At 57.3% G+C, this 12,464-nt stretch overlaps 2 protein-coding genes across 3 annotated transcripts in view; both read left to right on the forward strand.

Annotated features, from left to right (window-relative positions):
* Positions 1 to 7,013, forward strand: CPLANE2 (ciliogenesis and planar polarity effector complex subunit 2). 2 transcript variants are annotated; one of them, XM_081226394.1, is made up of 6 exons: positions 1 to 169; positions 557 to 679; positions 1,982 to 2,134; positions 2,739 to 2,863; positions 3,165 to 3,301; positions 6,192 to 7,013. In XM_081226394.1, the coding sequence occupies exons 2-6, from the start codon at positions 568 to 570 to the stop codon at positions 6,373 to 6,375; spliced, it is 711 nt and encodes a 236-aa protein (XP_081082520.1). In that variant the 5' UTR covers positions 1 to 169; positions 557 to 567; the 3' UTR covers positions 6,376 to 7,013. The 2 variants fall into 2 exon arrangements, with proteins under 2 accessions (XP_081082520.1, XP_081082519.1); XM_081226393.1 differs by having other exon boundaries at positions 3,542 to 6,325.
* The window catches only part of LOC308605570 (anoctamin-7-like), a gene marked incomplete at both ends in the record, with an annotated part of 15,161 nt that continues 9,505 nt past the window's right edge, over positions 6,809 to 12,464 (forward strand). The window contains 8 exon segments of the mRNA XM_081215745.1: positions 6,809 to 6,833; positions 7,342 to 7,490; positions 8,308 to 8,424; positions 10,714 to 10,824; positions 10,921 to 11,085; positions 11,151 to 11,263; positions 11,362 to 11,458; positions 11,575 to 11,718. Of these exon segments, the coding sequence (XP_081071871.1) occupies positions 6,809 to 6,833; positions 7,342 to 7,490; positions 8,308 to 8,424; positions 10,714 to 10,824; positions 10,921 to 11,085; positions 11,151 to 11,263; positions 11,362 to 11,458; positions 11,575 to 11,718 (921 nt within the window).

A 12,464-nucleotide genomic window follows, 5' to 3' on the forward strand; every position in this document is an offset into this window, starting at 1 on the left:
GCCGGACGCAAGCAGGGCGGAAGCTGGCCCCGGCGGGCTGAGCGGCGGGAACGCTGGGCGGGCTTTTAAAGGGCCGGTCTCCACTCGGGCCCATTCGCCCGCGGGGATTGCTGATGGTGAGGGCTGGGTGGTCCTGGGAGTCAAGATCCAGGAGGCAGAGGAGAAGCAGGTCTGTGTGACTCCCCCCCACCCCGCCCCCGGAGGTGACAAGGGAGCTAGGGACTGTGTAAATGCCCTCTGGGGCAATAATGGGATGGCTGTCCCCCAGGGAGCAATACGGAGGAGAAAGGACTATGGAATTGCACCTTCTGGGTGATAAGAGGGGGACGGGGGTGTGTAACCCCTCAGGATGTTGAAAGGGAGCTTGGATTCCAAAAATGTTAGTCGTAATAATGAGAAGGTTGGGGCTCCATAGTTGCTCCATCCTCCAAGGAGGGAGCTGGGGCTCCAGGGGAGAGTCCGAGGGCAGGTTAAGAGCCCTCACAGGTACAGCTTAGAACAGTTACCCTCTCCCATCCCCTACTCTCAGCATTCTACCATCTCCCCTCCCCGTCAGGTTGCCCAGCCATGGCCAGACTACCCGCCCCAGGCTCAGTGATTGTCCCAGACTGGCACGAGAGCGCCGAGGGCAAGGAGTACCTGGCTTGTATCCTGCGCAAGAACCGCCGGCGGGTGTTTGGTAAGTGCCCCCCTCCCCCAGCCTGTCACCTGCCACTCCCTGGGGAGAATAGTGTCCCCTGTGGTGGGGGCGTGGAGCAGAGAAGCAGGGCAGTTGAGGGCCTTCTCCACTGCACTCCTCAACCTTGGGGACCCCAGAAGCCCTATCCTGGGGTCCCCACCCCCAAACCTCCTTAGCGTTAATTCTGTCATCAGAGCCATGGAAACAGCCAAAACCCTGCCAGGAACCACTGTCACCAGAGAGGCTGTTGATTGAGGCCTCACCTGGTGGCAGGCCCTCTGCTGGGCACTTTATACAATGGACTCCAATTTAACCTTCTCAACAGCACGTTGCAGAGTTGTCCAAGATCCCCTAGTGAGTAGAGACAAGCCTCTTCCATATCCTGCTGTCTCCAGGATAAGACACTCATGTTCCCCAGGATGAAGCTAACTCACCCAGGCAAGGTCAGCTGACAGGCCAGCAGAGGGGCCTGGCATCGGCTGCAGGAGTCCAGCTCTGGCCAGGAGAGACAAAACACCAGAAGGCTTAAGACCAGAGAGTGACAGGCAACCCACAATTTAGGACTTTCAGGTCCTACACCTATAGATGGATCATAGTTTAGACTATTTTTTGCAAGTTTTAAATTAAAACATTCAGGGCGGTCCAGTGGTTAGAACTCGGCACTTTCACTTCTGTGGGCCTGGGTTCAGTCTCTGGTCAGGGAACTAAGATCCCACACGCTGCACGGTGGGATCAAAAAAAAAGAATAAATAAACATTCATAAATATCTCACTGTATTGATTCTAAGGAGTTTATATTAATTAAGAATACTTTTGCTGATATTTCTCCACTGAGGAGAGAATTAGGAAAAACCTTTCTTTTACCTGTGGGAAATCTAGGATATGTGATAGTATTAATAAAAACCATCTCAGGGAATTCCCTGGTAGTCCAGTGGTTAGGACTCAGTGCTTTCACTGCTGGGTCCTGGGTTCGATCCCTGGTCGGGGAACTAAGATCCCGCAAGCCGTGTGGTGCAGCAAAAAATAAAATAAAATAATAAAAATCATCTCACGCATCAAACTTTTTTTGAAAAATGGTGTTATTTGGAGTAGGCACCGGCCCAGTTCACAGAGCACAGGTGTCCCCAGCAGAGCTTCTCCTCCGGGGATGCTGCTTGTATCCCAGGCCTCTGTCATGAGTGCTGTATAGGGAATGGTTGGTTGGCACTGAAAAAGCCCTAAGAGATGAGGTTGTACAGCCAAGGTATGATGGGGCAAGTGCACGGTGACTCCCTGACCCCACCTGGATCCCTCCTTGCCCCAGGGCTGCTCGAGCGACCAGTGCTGCCCCCGCCTGTGGCCATTGACACCGCCCGCTACAAGATCTTTGTGTCTGGGAAGAGTGGTGTGGGCAAGACAGCGCTGGTGGCCAAGCTGGCTGGCCTGGAGGTGCCCGTGGTGCACCACGAGACCACTGGTGAGTCCCTCCGAGGAGGCCTTCCCTGGGGTGGAGAGAAGACTCGCCCTGGACCACATAAGCTGGGATTTGTAACCAGCCTTACCATTTACTCTGCAACCTTGGAAAGTCACTTCACCTCTCTGAGCCTACATTGGCTCCTTTGTCCAAAAGGGATAATAGTACCAACCCCTTGGGGTTGTGGTGGGGTTGGTACTAGCGATAGTTGTGGTAACATGCCTAGCATCAAGCTGGCACAGGGTAGGTGCTCAGAAAACACCAATCTTCCTTTCTTGTTTCCTTCCACTGGATGCTGATTGACCATCATGTTGCAATATCTGAGAGTATTCCGGAACCTTTGGCTTCCCCAGTGCACAAGAGGGAAACTACTTTGTCATGGCTAGGGCTAGGGCTGCCTCTCCCTGGTAGACTGGAGGCTCCTCTGGGGCAGGGCAGTTTCCCCCATCGGACTGAGAATTCTCCCACGTCAGGGACTATGCCTTCCCCATCAGACTGAGGACCCATTAAGGTAGGGACATATCTCTTCTTCCTGTTCCTTCTGGGCCCCCTACTCCTCTCCACCTCCGCCTCTCCCATGCTGAGTGACTGACCCCGGCCTCCCCAGGCATCCAGACCACCGTGGTATTTTGGCCGGCCAAGCTGCAGGCCAGCGACCGTGTTGTCATGTTCCGCTTTGAGTTCTGGGACTGCGGGGAGTCTGCGCTCAAAAAGTTTGATCACATGCTGCCGGTGAGCAGGAAGGTGGGCCTGGGTGGGTCCAGGAGGGGCTGGTTGCCTGAGGTGGGCTTCTGAGTACAGCCATCTGAGCCTGGCCTGCCTGGTCTGCAGGAGCCAGAAGTGGGCATGAATGGACTGAGGATGCTGCCCGGGCTGGGAGAGCTCTGTCCTGGGACCAGCCACTCCCTGCTCTGGGCCTCAGTTTCCCAGTCTGTGAAAGGAGGGATGGTGCTGAGACTTCTCAGGGCCCTGCAGCCGATAGGTTCTGGTTACAAGCCTCGCATCAGCCTCTAATCAGCCTCTCTATCCCCAGGCTTGCCAGGAGAACACAGATGCTTTCCTCTTTCTCTTCTCCTTCACTGACCGTGCCTCCTTTGAAGACCTCCCTGGACAGCTGGCCCGAGTAGCAGGCGAGGCCCCTGGTGTGGTCAGGATGGTCATCGGCTCCAAGTATCCTTTGGGTGCCCCCCAGGACTGTCAGAGGCCACACTTGGCAAGGCACGGAGCAAGGGTGTCGGGCAGCCTGCCTCTGCCCAGCTATGGGGTCCAGCCCCACGGGCTTTATCTTAACGGCTGCAACAGGGCCTCCCCCAGACCCTGGGTGTGGGGGGCAAAGGGAGGAGGGAGAAGGCTGGGTTTGATGGAATGGTTAGCAGAGGTGCCCAGACAGGCTCCTTGACCCTCCTCCAGATTTGACCAGTATATGCACACAGACGTGCCTGAGCGTGACCTCACAGCCTTCCGGCAGGCCTGGGAGCTGCCCCTCCTGCGGGTGAAGAGTGTGCCAGGGCGACGGCTGGCAGATGGACGCACGCTGGATGGGCGGGCTGGGCTGGCCGACATTGCCCATGTGCTCAATGGCCTGGCAGAGCAGTTGTGGCACCAGGACCAGGTGGCAGCTGGCCTGCTCCCCAACCCGCCAGAGGACCCCCCCAGCTGAGGGGTGGTGGCATGATGAGTGGGCACTCCCCACCCTCAGGTGACCCAGAGCAGGACCCAGGGCCCAAGGCTTGGACAGGAATATTGATCTCATCCCGAGGACTGGCCGGAGGGTCCTAGTCAGGGAGAATGGTGGCCTGAGAAGGCTCCCGGCCCCAGAGCACTTTCCTTGTGGAATTCTTGGCAGTGAAATGGGGCACAAGGCTCTGTAGGGCAGCCATCTGAGGGCATCTGGCTGTCCTCTGGCCTCCTCCCTCCGCCCTAGGAGTCTGGGTTTCTGGAAACTGAGGAACTGTATGTGCAAGGCCTGAGGTCTCAAGCATCTCCCCAGCCTCCCCCTGCCCTTCCCCCTTCTGCAGCAACCATGGAGTGTGACTGGGGAGGCGGGGTGCCTCAGCTGGGCCCTGGACCTCAAGTGACTTCAGTCAGAGCCTGTACGTATTAGTTGAGGTAATACCATCTGCTGTACCAGGTAAACCCTGAACTCTCAGTGGCTTAACTTAATAGAAGTTTTTTTCTTTCTATGTCTCACGTCAGGTGGAGGTGAAGGTGGGTGTGGAGGCTCTGCTCTATACACTGATTCAGAGACCCAGGCTCTGACATCTTCAATGAGTTTCTTCCCAGCTTGTCCCGGGGCATCAACATCCAGTCAGCAGACGGGATGAGTGCAGGTGGAAGGTCCCCCAGCAGGTTTCTATGGACCTGGCCTAGGACAGTGTGCCTCATTTCTGCCCACATTCCATTGGCCAGCACCTAGTCACATGGTCACACAGAGCAGCGGGGGAAGTTGGGAAATGTAGTCCACCTGTGTGTCCAGGAGGCAAGCACCTCACTCTGGAATTCCTTTTTTTGACCATGAAGCTGTCAAGCTATGCTTAGGACAGGGGCCCTGCCAGCCTGGGGGAACCAGAAAGTATCACTAGGCAGGGACTGGGCCAGGTGGGGGGTCAGGGCGTGAGCTGGCAGGAGGCCAGCAAGGACAGGAGCAGGAAGGTGAGTGACCTTGCCCCATCAGCCAGACACTAGTGAATGTGGGCTAGAGTTGCAGGCACCTGCGGGCAGGTGCCTACAAAGCCGACCTTTATACTTTCTTTCCCTCCCCGGTGACACCCTCTCCAGCCCCATAGATGGACCCCCGGGCAGAGAGCCGGCCTGAGTCTGACCCAGCTGGAAGGGCCCTGGATGCCCAGGTCAGCCAGCTGACCCTCAGAGCCCCCTCTCGAGAAAGCAGCTCTGAACACTCCACACTCACACGCATGATCGTGTGCGCACACACACCAGTACTTGCCCTAAAACGCTGCCCCGCTTCTCCCTCCTGGCACACACAGGAGGCTCCTGCATGCTCTCCCTGGCTTACGCTCCTACGCTTACTGATGGCCTGCATGGCACTGCTTGTCAGTCTGGCCACCCTGTGCACTGCCTGTAAGTTTGTCAACCTTTCCAGGGTCTAAAGCATTGATTTTAGCACCTTCTTACCCCCAACTCAGGGTCAGAGCTGAGACCTGAGCTTAGCCCATGTCCCAGAGGAGGAATGTTGCTGGGCAGGACCCAGGCCTCACAGCCTGCACAGCCCACTGGCTGAATCCTGCTCCCGGGCCACAGAGTGTCCCACTGCTGCCTTCAGCTCTGCTTTGGCCCATTTCCCTCTGGTCTTAGCTCCAGTAGACCTTACCCACCAGGCAGAGCAAGGCAGGACCCAGCAAAGGTGGCCTCTGGGCTGGAATGTGACCTTCCAGCTATGGATACCCGTGTGTGTTGTGGGCGCCAGCTACCCCACATCCCAGCCAGTTATCTCAGGCCTTAAAGCTTCAGCATCCTTCTTGGGCACCAGCTCAGCCAAGAGCCAGAGGTTGCTCTGGAGAAATAACCTAGATCCTCCCCACAGCAGAGCAGGGCACTGGTTGGCACTGGTTAGCACTGCTCCAGTCAGAGAATCGACCCCTCACCCACTTTCACCCCAAACCAAGAGGTAAACAATTCCCTTCTCCCTGAGTAAGAACAAAGTGAGGACCACAACGGTGCTAAGACTTGGAGCCGGCCACCTGCCATCCCAGCACTGCTTTCCCAGCCCCTCAGAGCCCAGGCCCAGTGCCACTTTAGTATTTCGTAGGCTACCCCCTTAGAGGCCTCCACCGAAGTGCAGAGAACTGGAAGCACGAGGGAGGAGGGAGCTGCAGAGCCATAATTCTCCTAATAGCTGGTGGCTGTCCCCGCAGAGTGGACTCTGGGCAGGGTCGTGGAAAGCAAATGAGAAGAGAATGTGTGTGCACACACACACGGACTCAGGCCGGCTTTGTGGGCCTGGCACCTGAGTAGTCCACAGGGCTCTGCACTGGGGGGCCCACACCTGGTTTAATGCTCTGCTGTTGCCATCTTGAAATCCTTAATAATTTTTCAATAGTTTTCCACTGGACACCACCAGTCACGTGGTAGGTCCTGCACAGGAGAGGGTCCAGACTCCAGATAAAGTTCCTCTCTCAGGGCCTTGGAGACAGAGGCCATTCTGTGGCGTGTCCGGAGGCCACCGGAAGTCGGGGAGTTGCCTTCTCCCCATTTTGGTGCCAGAAATTCCACCGTTAGGTTAAGCCTTAGAACAGCTCAAAGGCAAATACCCTGCTGCTCCCTTTGTGGGCCCTGAGACTACCTGGAGGGAAGGGGTGGTGACTGTGCCCCCAGGATGGTTCAAGGGTGAGCCCTGACTTGGAGGGGATCCTTGGGAAGAGGGTAGCCATGTTTGCTCCCCCGGCCCCTGGAGCCCACAGACTTCAGGGCCTTAGAGGGAAGCTGGTGGGAGGAGGAGGGACTAGCTTCTCCAGGGGTGGGGGTGTGTATGTGCTGCAGCCCAGCCCTGGTGCTGTTTGTCAGGACATCCCAGACCCCTCTTCTTCCCTCCCCAAGCCCCTTTCCTACAGAGGGGGAGTGCTATGGACCGAATGGTTGTGTCCCCGCAAGATGGGTACACTGAAATCCTAGTCCACAGCGTGATGGTGTTAGGGGCCTTTGGGAGCGGATTCGGTCATGAGGACAGAGCCTCATGAATGGGGTTAGTGCTCTAATAAGAGAGACCCCACAGAGCTCCCTAGCCCCTTCCACCATCCGAGGACACAGAGGAAAAGTGCTGGCTGTGAACAAGGAAGAGGGCCCTCTCCAGAACTGGACAGTGATGATGACTTGATCTTGGACTCCCAGCCTCCAGAGCCATGCGAAATAAATTTCTGTTGTTCGTAAGCTACCCGGTTTGTGGGTTTTTGTTATAGCAGTCCAATGGACTAAGATAGGGAGGCTGAGGCCAGAGAGGGTCAGGCGTTTCTCCAAGGCTGCAGAGCCATGGAGCAGCCCTGATGCTCTTAGCCTTCCGTACCCCTCTCCCCTGGACTGTCCCTTCCCCTCATCCCCCAATGGTGTCTTCTGGGTCCAGCCCCTCACATGAGCCCACCTGGTCTTGCTTTTCCAAGCAGAAGCCTGGGGCTGCCTGTAGGAGGGGAAATACGGTACTGGTGCCTCGCTCCCTCCTCCCTCTCCTCTTTCTCTCCTTCCCCCATCCTTCCCAGGCCACAGTGAGCTGGTAAGTGAAGCTCCTGCCTGCTGCCAGCCACCAGCCAAGCCTGGCCTTGTGGACAACAAGGAGAACCCCAGGCAAGTTGCCTGCTCCCAGGATGAGGAAGGGGATACAGGAAGCCAGATCTGCAAAGGCTGCTGGGCAGGCCTCCAGAGCCTTGGGTGAGTCCAGAATGGGGGTGGGACTCCCTGGTGCTGCCCTGGATCTCCTTACTCCCAGGGCAGCCTGGTGCCAGCCATGACACCACCCCCGGCCTCCACCCCGTGCCATGAAACACACTTGGGGGAGCAGTGCCCAGAGGGTGGCATGGGGCTCAGGGCCCAAGACAAGTCAGAGCTGTGTGGAGGCAAATCCCCAGAGGCCCAAGCTGGGAGTAAGGGGGTGGGGGCCCCTCCCTCCCTGTGACCTCAGACCTAGAGGCTGGGCCAGTAGGGGCGAGGTGAAGTGGGGAGAGTTGGTGTTCAATTCTATTCTAGAAAGAAGGGGTGTTTCCTGGGAGCAAAGGGGACCGACTGAGGCTTGGGACCATGGTCCAGAAGGAAGGTGAAGAACTGTGACTTTGGATTGTTCACTGTAATTCCTTTGTGTCATCTGTAAAATGGAGATAACAAGAGCACCCACTCACTTCTTCTGAGTTGTAACAAGTAAATGCGTGTAAAATATTTAGCACTGGGCCAGGCACTGAATTACGGGCCCAGCAAAGGTTGGCTACTGTCTTTGTCGCTGTTGTTACTAATGGTAGTGGTGGTGTTTCTGGGGCTGAGAGCGAGTGGAGAAGAGGGAGCAGGGTCGCAGATCGCGCCGACAGCGCCTCCATTGTTGCGCTTTATATTTAGCCAGAGGTGGGCGGGCGGGTGCGCGGAAGCGGGGGCGGCCCAGCTGGGCTGGTGGAGAAGTTCCTGGCACCTGCACCTGCGCCGGGGTCCTCTCACCCGCACTCCGGTCCTGTTGAGCCCAGGACGGCGATGGCGCCGAGGACAAGGACCGGAGGACGACCGTCTCTGCGCGTCCCGCGGCAGCATTTGTGTCCCAGACTCCGGAGGCAACTTTTTCCGCGACTGGAAAACCGAAATCGGTGAGACTGGGGCCAGACAGGACTCTTAGCCCCACTTCACCGCTTCACTCAGGCAGCCAGAGTAGCCAACCCACAGTCCCTCTCTTACAGGGAGGAAAGAGAGGTCTTACCTCCGCGAGGAATCCCGTGGCATCTCTGGTCCCTTTCTTGCAATGGGCAGTTCCTCCTTTGAGCTAAGCCCAGTCGCTCTTGCTGTGGCGCGAACTGTTTCCTTTTTTTTTTTTTTTTAATGTATTTATTTGGCTGTGCCGGGTCTTAGTTCTGACACGCGGACCTTCGTTGCCTCCTGCGGGATCTTTAGTTGCGACATGCGGTATCGAACCCGCGTCCCCTGCATTGGGAGCGCGGAGTCTTAACCACTGACCGCTAGGGAAGTCCCACGAACTATTTCCTTTAATTTGGGCTTTAGTGGGACTGATAAACCCAGCCCCCAACTCCCCACCCAGGGTGGAAGTGGGGTAGGGTGGGGCAGACCGTTCCTAACTGCCGTCCTGCCCCGGCGATGGGACAGACTTCCTGCTCGTGAGGGAGGAGAAGCTGCGACCCCCGCGGCGGGCGTGGTGGCAGCGACTCCTGCAGCGGAGCTGGCGCGATAAGTTCCAGAGGAACCTGCGCGCGGCCGGGCTGCTCCTGGAGGAGGTGAGCGCGGCGGGGACGGGCTGCGCGGGTTCAGTCCCCGAGGCCGAGCGCGGGCTCCCCTAACGAGCCCTGTGACCTGCGCAAGCGACTTCAGCACCTCATCTGTAAAATAGGCTTTACCGTAGCGTCAGCCCCATAGAGGGGCGGTGATGATTAAACTGGCGAGCGTGCAAAGCGCTCAGCCCAGGGCCTGCACATTGGAGGTGCTCAATAAATGGGAACCAGCAGCCACTACTGTATGACGCCGGCCTACTCAGCGTCTATCTCCACGTTTGTAAAATGAGGGTGCTAGTTCCCCCCTCGTTTGAATTTCAAACGAGGAAACGCAAATCAAAGCTCTTTTGAAGGCGGCCAAGGGCCCGCGCGCGCGCGGAACGGGAACTGTCACTCCCAGGCGGGATCATGAGAGGAGGGGCACCGGGCTCTGGCCCATCCGGAGACCCCGGCCCCGCAAGGAGTAGTGTCTCGCCAAGCACCGCGCCCTCGCCGTGTACTTCGCCAAGCTGTGCGCCCTGGGAGCTGCTGGCGGAGGAACTGAGCCTGTGCGTGCCGCTGTAGGTGGCAGGGACGGGCCGGGGCGAGGTCAGCCCGGGGGCGGAGTCTTCCCAGGTACCGGCGACCCTGCCCTGGTCCCGCAGGCCCGACGTGACTCGGACGGGGTCGGGGGAGCTACTGCGGCGCCTTCGCCTTCTGCAACCTCTGCAGCAACACGTGCCCAATAAGCCGCTGGACTTTCCGCCGCTCCAAGCTGGACTTGTCTCGGGTGGGCGGGGCCTCCCGCAGAGGGGAGGGGCGCCAGCCGCAGGCTTAGCCAAATCGAGGCTCCGTTGCTCCTCCTTGGTTTGCCAGTGAGGCAACTCCTGCTTAACTCACTTTAGGTCTCAGGCTTGTCCTTTCCGCAACCTGGGGTTCAGGGAGCCCGAGCGGCTCCCCGTCCCTGATTCCCACCCGTTCAATGCCCCTCAGATGCTCACCTGGCTGCAAAACACCCAGCCCAGGCTGAGCTTTGTGGGGAGAAGGGCTCTCCGGTTTTAGCAAATGGCACTTTTTAAAAAAATAAATTTATTTATTTTACTTATTTATTTTTGGCTGCGTTGGGTCTTCGTTGCTGCACGCGGGCTTTCTCTAGCAGCCGCCAGCGGGGGCTACTGTCCGTTGAGGTGCGCGGGCTTCTCATTGCGGTGGCATCTTTTGTTGCGGAGCACGGTTCCTAGGCGCGCGGGCTTCGGTAGTTGTGGCTCGCGGGCTCAGTAGATGTGACTCGCGGGCTCTAGAGCACAGGCTCAGTAGTTGTGGCGCACGGGCTTAGTTGCTCCATGGCACGTGGGATCTTCCCCGGCCAGGTATCCAACCCGTGTCCCGTGCATGTGGCAGGTGGATTCTTAACCACTGTGCCACCAGGGAAGTCCAGCTGGCACATTTTATCCCTGCGTCCCCAGCCTAGAGACTGCGCTCCCATCGTGTTAGGTCTCGCATTCGGCGGAGGGTTCAGCTTCTGACCCCTGCTCTGCTCACAGATTCCTGGGCAGGGCTTCCCATGACTCCTACTTCTCCAGCACCCAGAGGCACTAAGTGCTGAGACAACTGCCTGGGGAGGGTCCAGCTGGGACCTTACGGGGGCAGAGTTGATGCCAGAATTCTTTCTGGCAGGTGGCAGAGATCCTGGCCCGAACAATCTATGGGAAACAGAAACGTGCAGAGACGGTCATGGCCCGTCTGCTGACCGAGGGAGTCTACACTGCAGCCTTCCCACTGCGTGAGGTAGAGATGACACAAACCCAGCTTTCTTCCACTGCAGGGGCATCAGGAGAAAATTCTGGGACTTCCCTGCAGCCCTCCCGCCTTTCCTCTCCCTAGGGCCCCTGTGATCTGCCCGGGTACCAGATGCCTGGTGCAGACCTCAACCCTCGACAATTGCTCTATTCATACGGGGCCTGCTGGGGGTGCTGGCAAAAGTATCAGCCCCTGCACCACATACAGGAGGACTTTGGGGACAAGGCAGCTATCTACTTTGCCTGGTTGGTGCATCTGGTGTTGGGGGTGAGGGCTGGGAGCTGGGGTTCAGTACAGAGGTGGAGGCTCATGAGCATTCTGTCCCCCCGCATTCTGTCACCTACACAGCCTGGCTGCTGACTGCTGCTCTTGTGGGTACCCTGGTCTTTACCTCTGGCCTAGTTACCATGGGCACAAATGTACCAGCGTGATGACTGGGGGTGCTGGGGGGATGAGCTGCATGGGCTGGGTCAGCTGGCTGGTTGAGGATAGACCCTCCCAGGATGGGGTCCCCTTTGCTCGTAGGGAGGAGATCTGTGCGACCAGGAGTTCCTTCCTCATGTGCTCACTCTGTGATACTTGTGCCACATGGAATATTTCCGAGATCTGCCCCATGGCCAAGGTGAGCCAGGGAAGACAGCAAGGGAATGGGTAGGTGTTTGGGACCCAGCACCTTGGGCCTAGCTGCTGGGAAGGCAGTGTGCCCTCTGCAGTGTGCCCTCTCTCCCTCCTTTGCAGCTGGGCTATCTCTATGACCATCTGGGAACTGTGTTCTTTAGCATCTTCATGTCCTTCTGGGCCATGGCCTTCCTGGAGCACTGGAAGCACAAGAGTACCACCGTGGCCCACCACTGGGACTGCAGTGACTTCCAGGAAGAGGAGGTGACACCCAGCTCAGCCCTCCAGGCCCAGAACTCTGCTTCCTGCAGTTCTCAGAGGCCATAAGGCATGCTGGGAACAGCTCAGACTCTGGAGTCCAGCATCCCAGGATCCAAATCTGGCTCTTCCCTACAATTTTCCTGGGTCACTTTTCCACCCTCCCCTGACATCAGGATGATATAAGGTTTGGTGAAGTTAAATACTAGAGGCATTTAGAGGCTCAAAGAGAAACTCTTCCTGAAACAGGGAAGAAGGAGAGAAGCGTTCCACTCACCTACCCATCTAGCCATCCACCTGTCCATCCAAACATCTAATCATTGATGCTGAATCTGTTTGCTTTTCTCCATCTCCACTGCCACCCTCACTTTCCCCACCCCCTAGCCCCAGTCCAAACCACAATTCTGTCTCACCTGAACCCCCGCAGTAGCCTCCCCGTATATCTCCCTGCTCTTATGTTTGCCCCCATTCAATCCATTCCCAGCTGCCAGGGCAATCTTTTGAAGATACAAATCACATCCTGAATTATCCTACTCAAAGCGTTCTAGTGGGTTCTCATATGCACTTGGAAAACTATCCAAGCCCCTCACAGCAGCCCACAACCCTGTGTGATCTGGCTTCTGCCTAGTTCTCCTCCACTACCTCCACTGGCTCCTTGCTGTTTCTTGAATAGGACGGGGTTATTTCCACCCCTGAGCTTTGGCACTGGCTGTTCTCTGCTAGAATCTTCTTCCAGACTTTATATGGCCTAC

This window comes from Mesoplodon bidens, assembly GCF_964165515.1.
Source record: "Mesoplodon bidens genome assembly, chromosome: 2".
NCBI lineage: Eukaryota > Metazoa > Chordata > Mammalia > Artiodactyla > Ziphiidae > Mesoplodon > Mesoplodon bidens.

Bases quoted from the DNA above. Each gene is read 5' to 3' on its own strand.
- CPLANE2 (XM_081226393.1), top strand. From the start codon at position 568: ATGGCCAGACTACCCGCCCCAGGCTCAGTGATTGTCCCAGACTGGCAC. The intron at 680-1,981 runs GTAAGTGCCCCC...TCCTTGCCCCAG, and splicing joins GAACCGCCGGCGGGTGTTTG to GGCTGCTCGAGCGACCAGTG. The intron at 3,302-3,541 runs GTATCCTTTGGG...ACCCTCCTCCAG, and splicing joins AGGATGGTCATCGGCTCCAA to ATTTGACCAGTATATGCACA.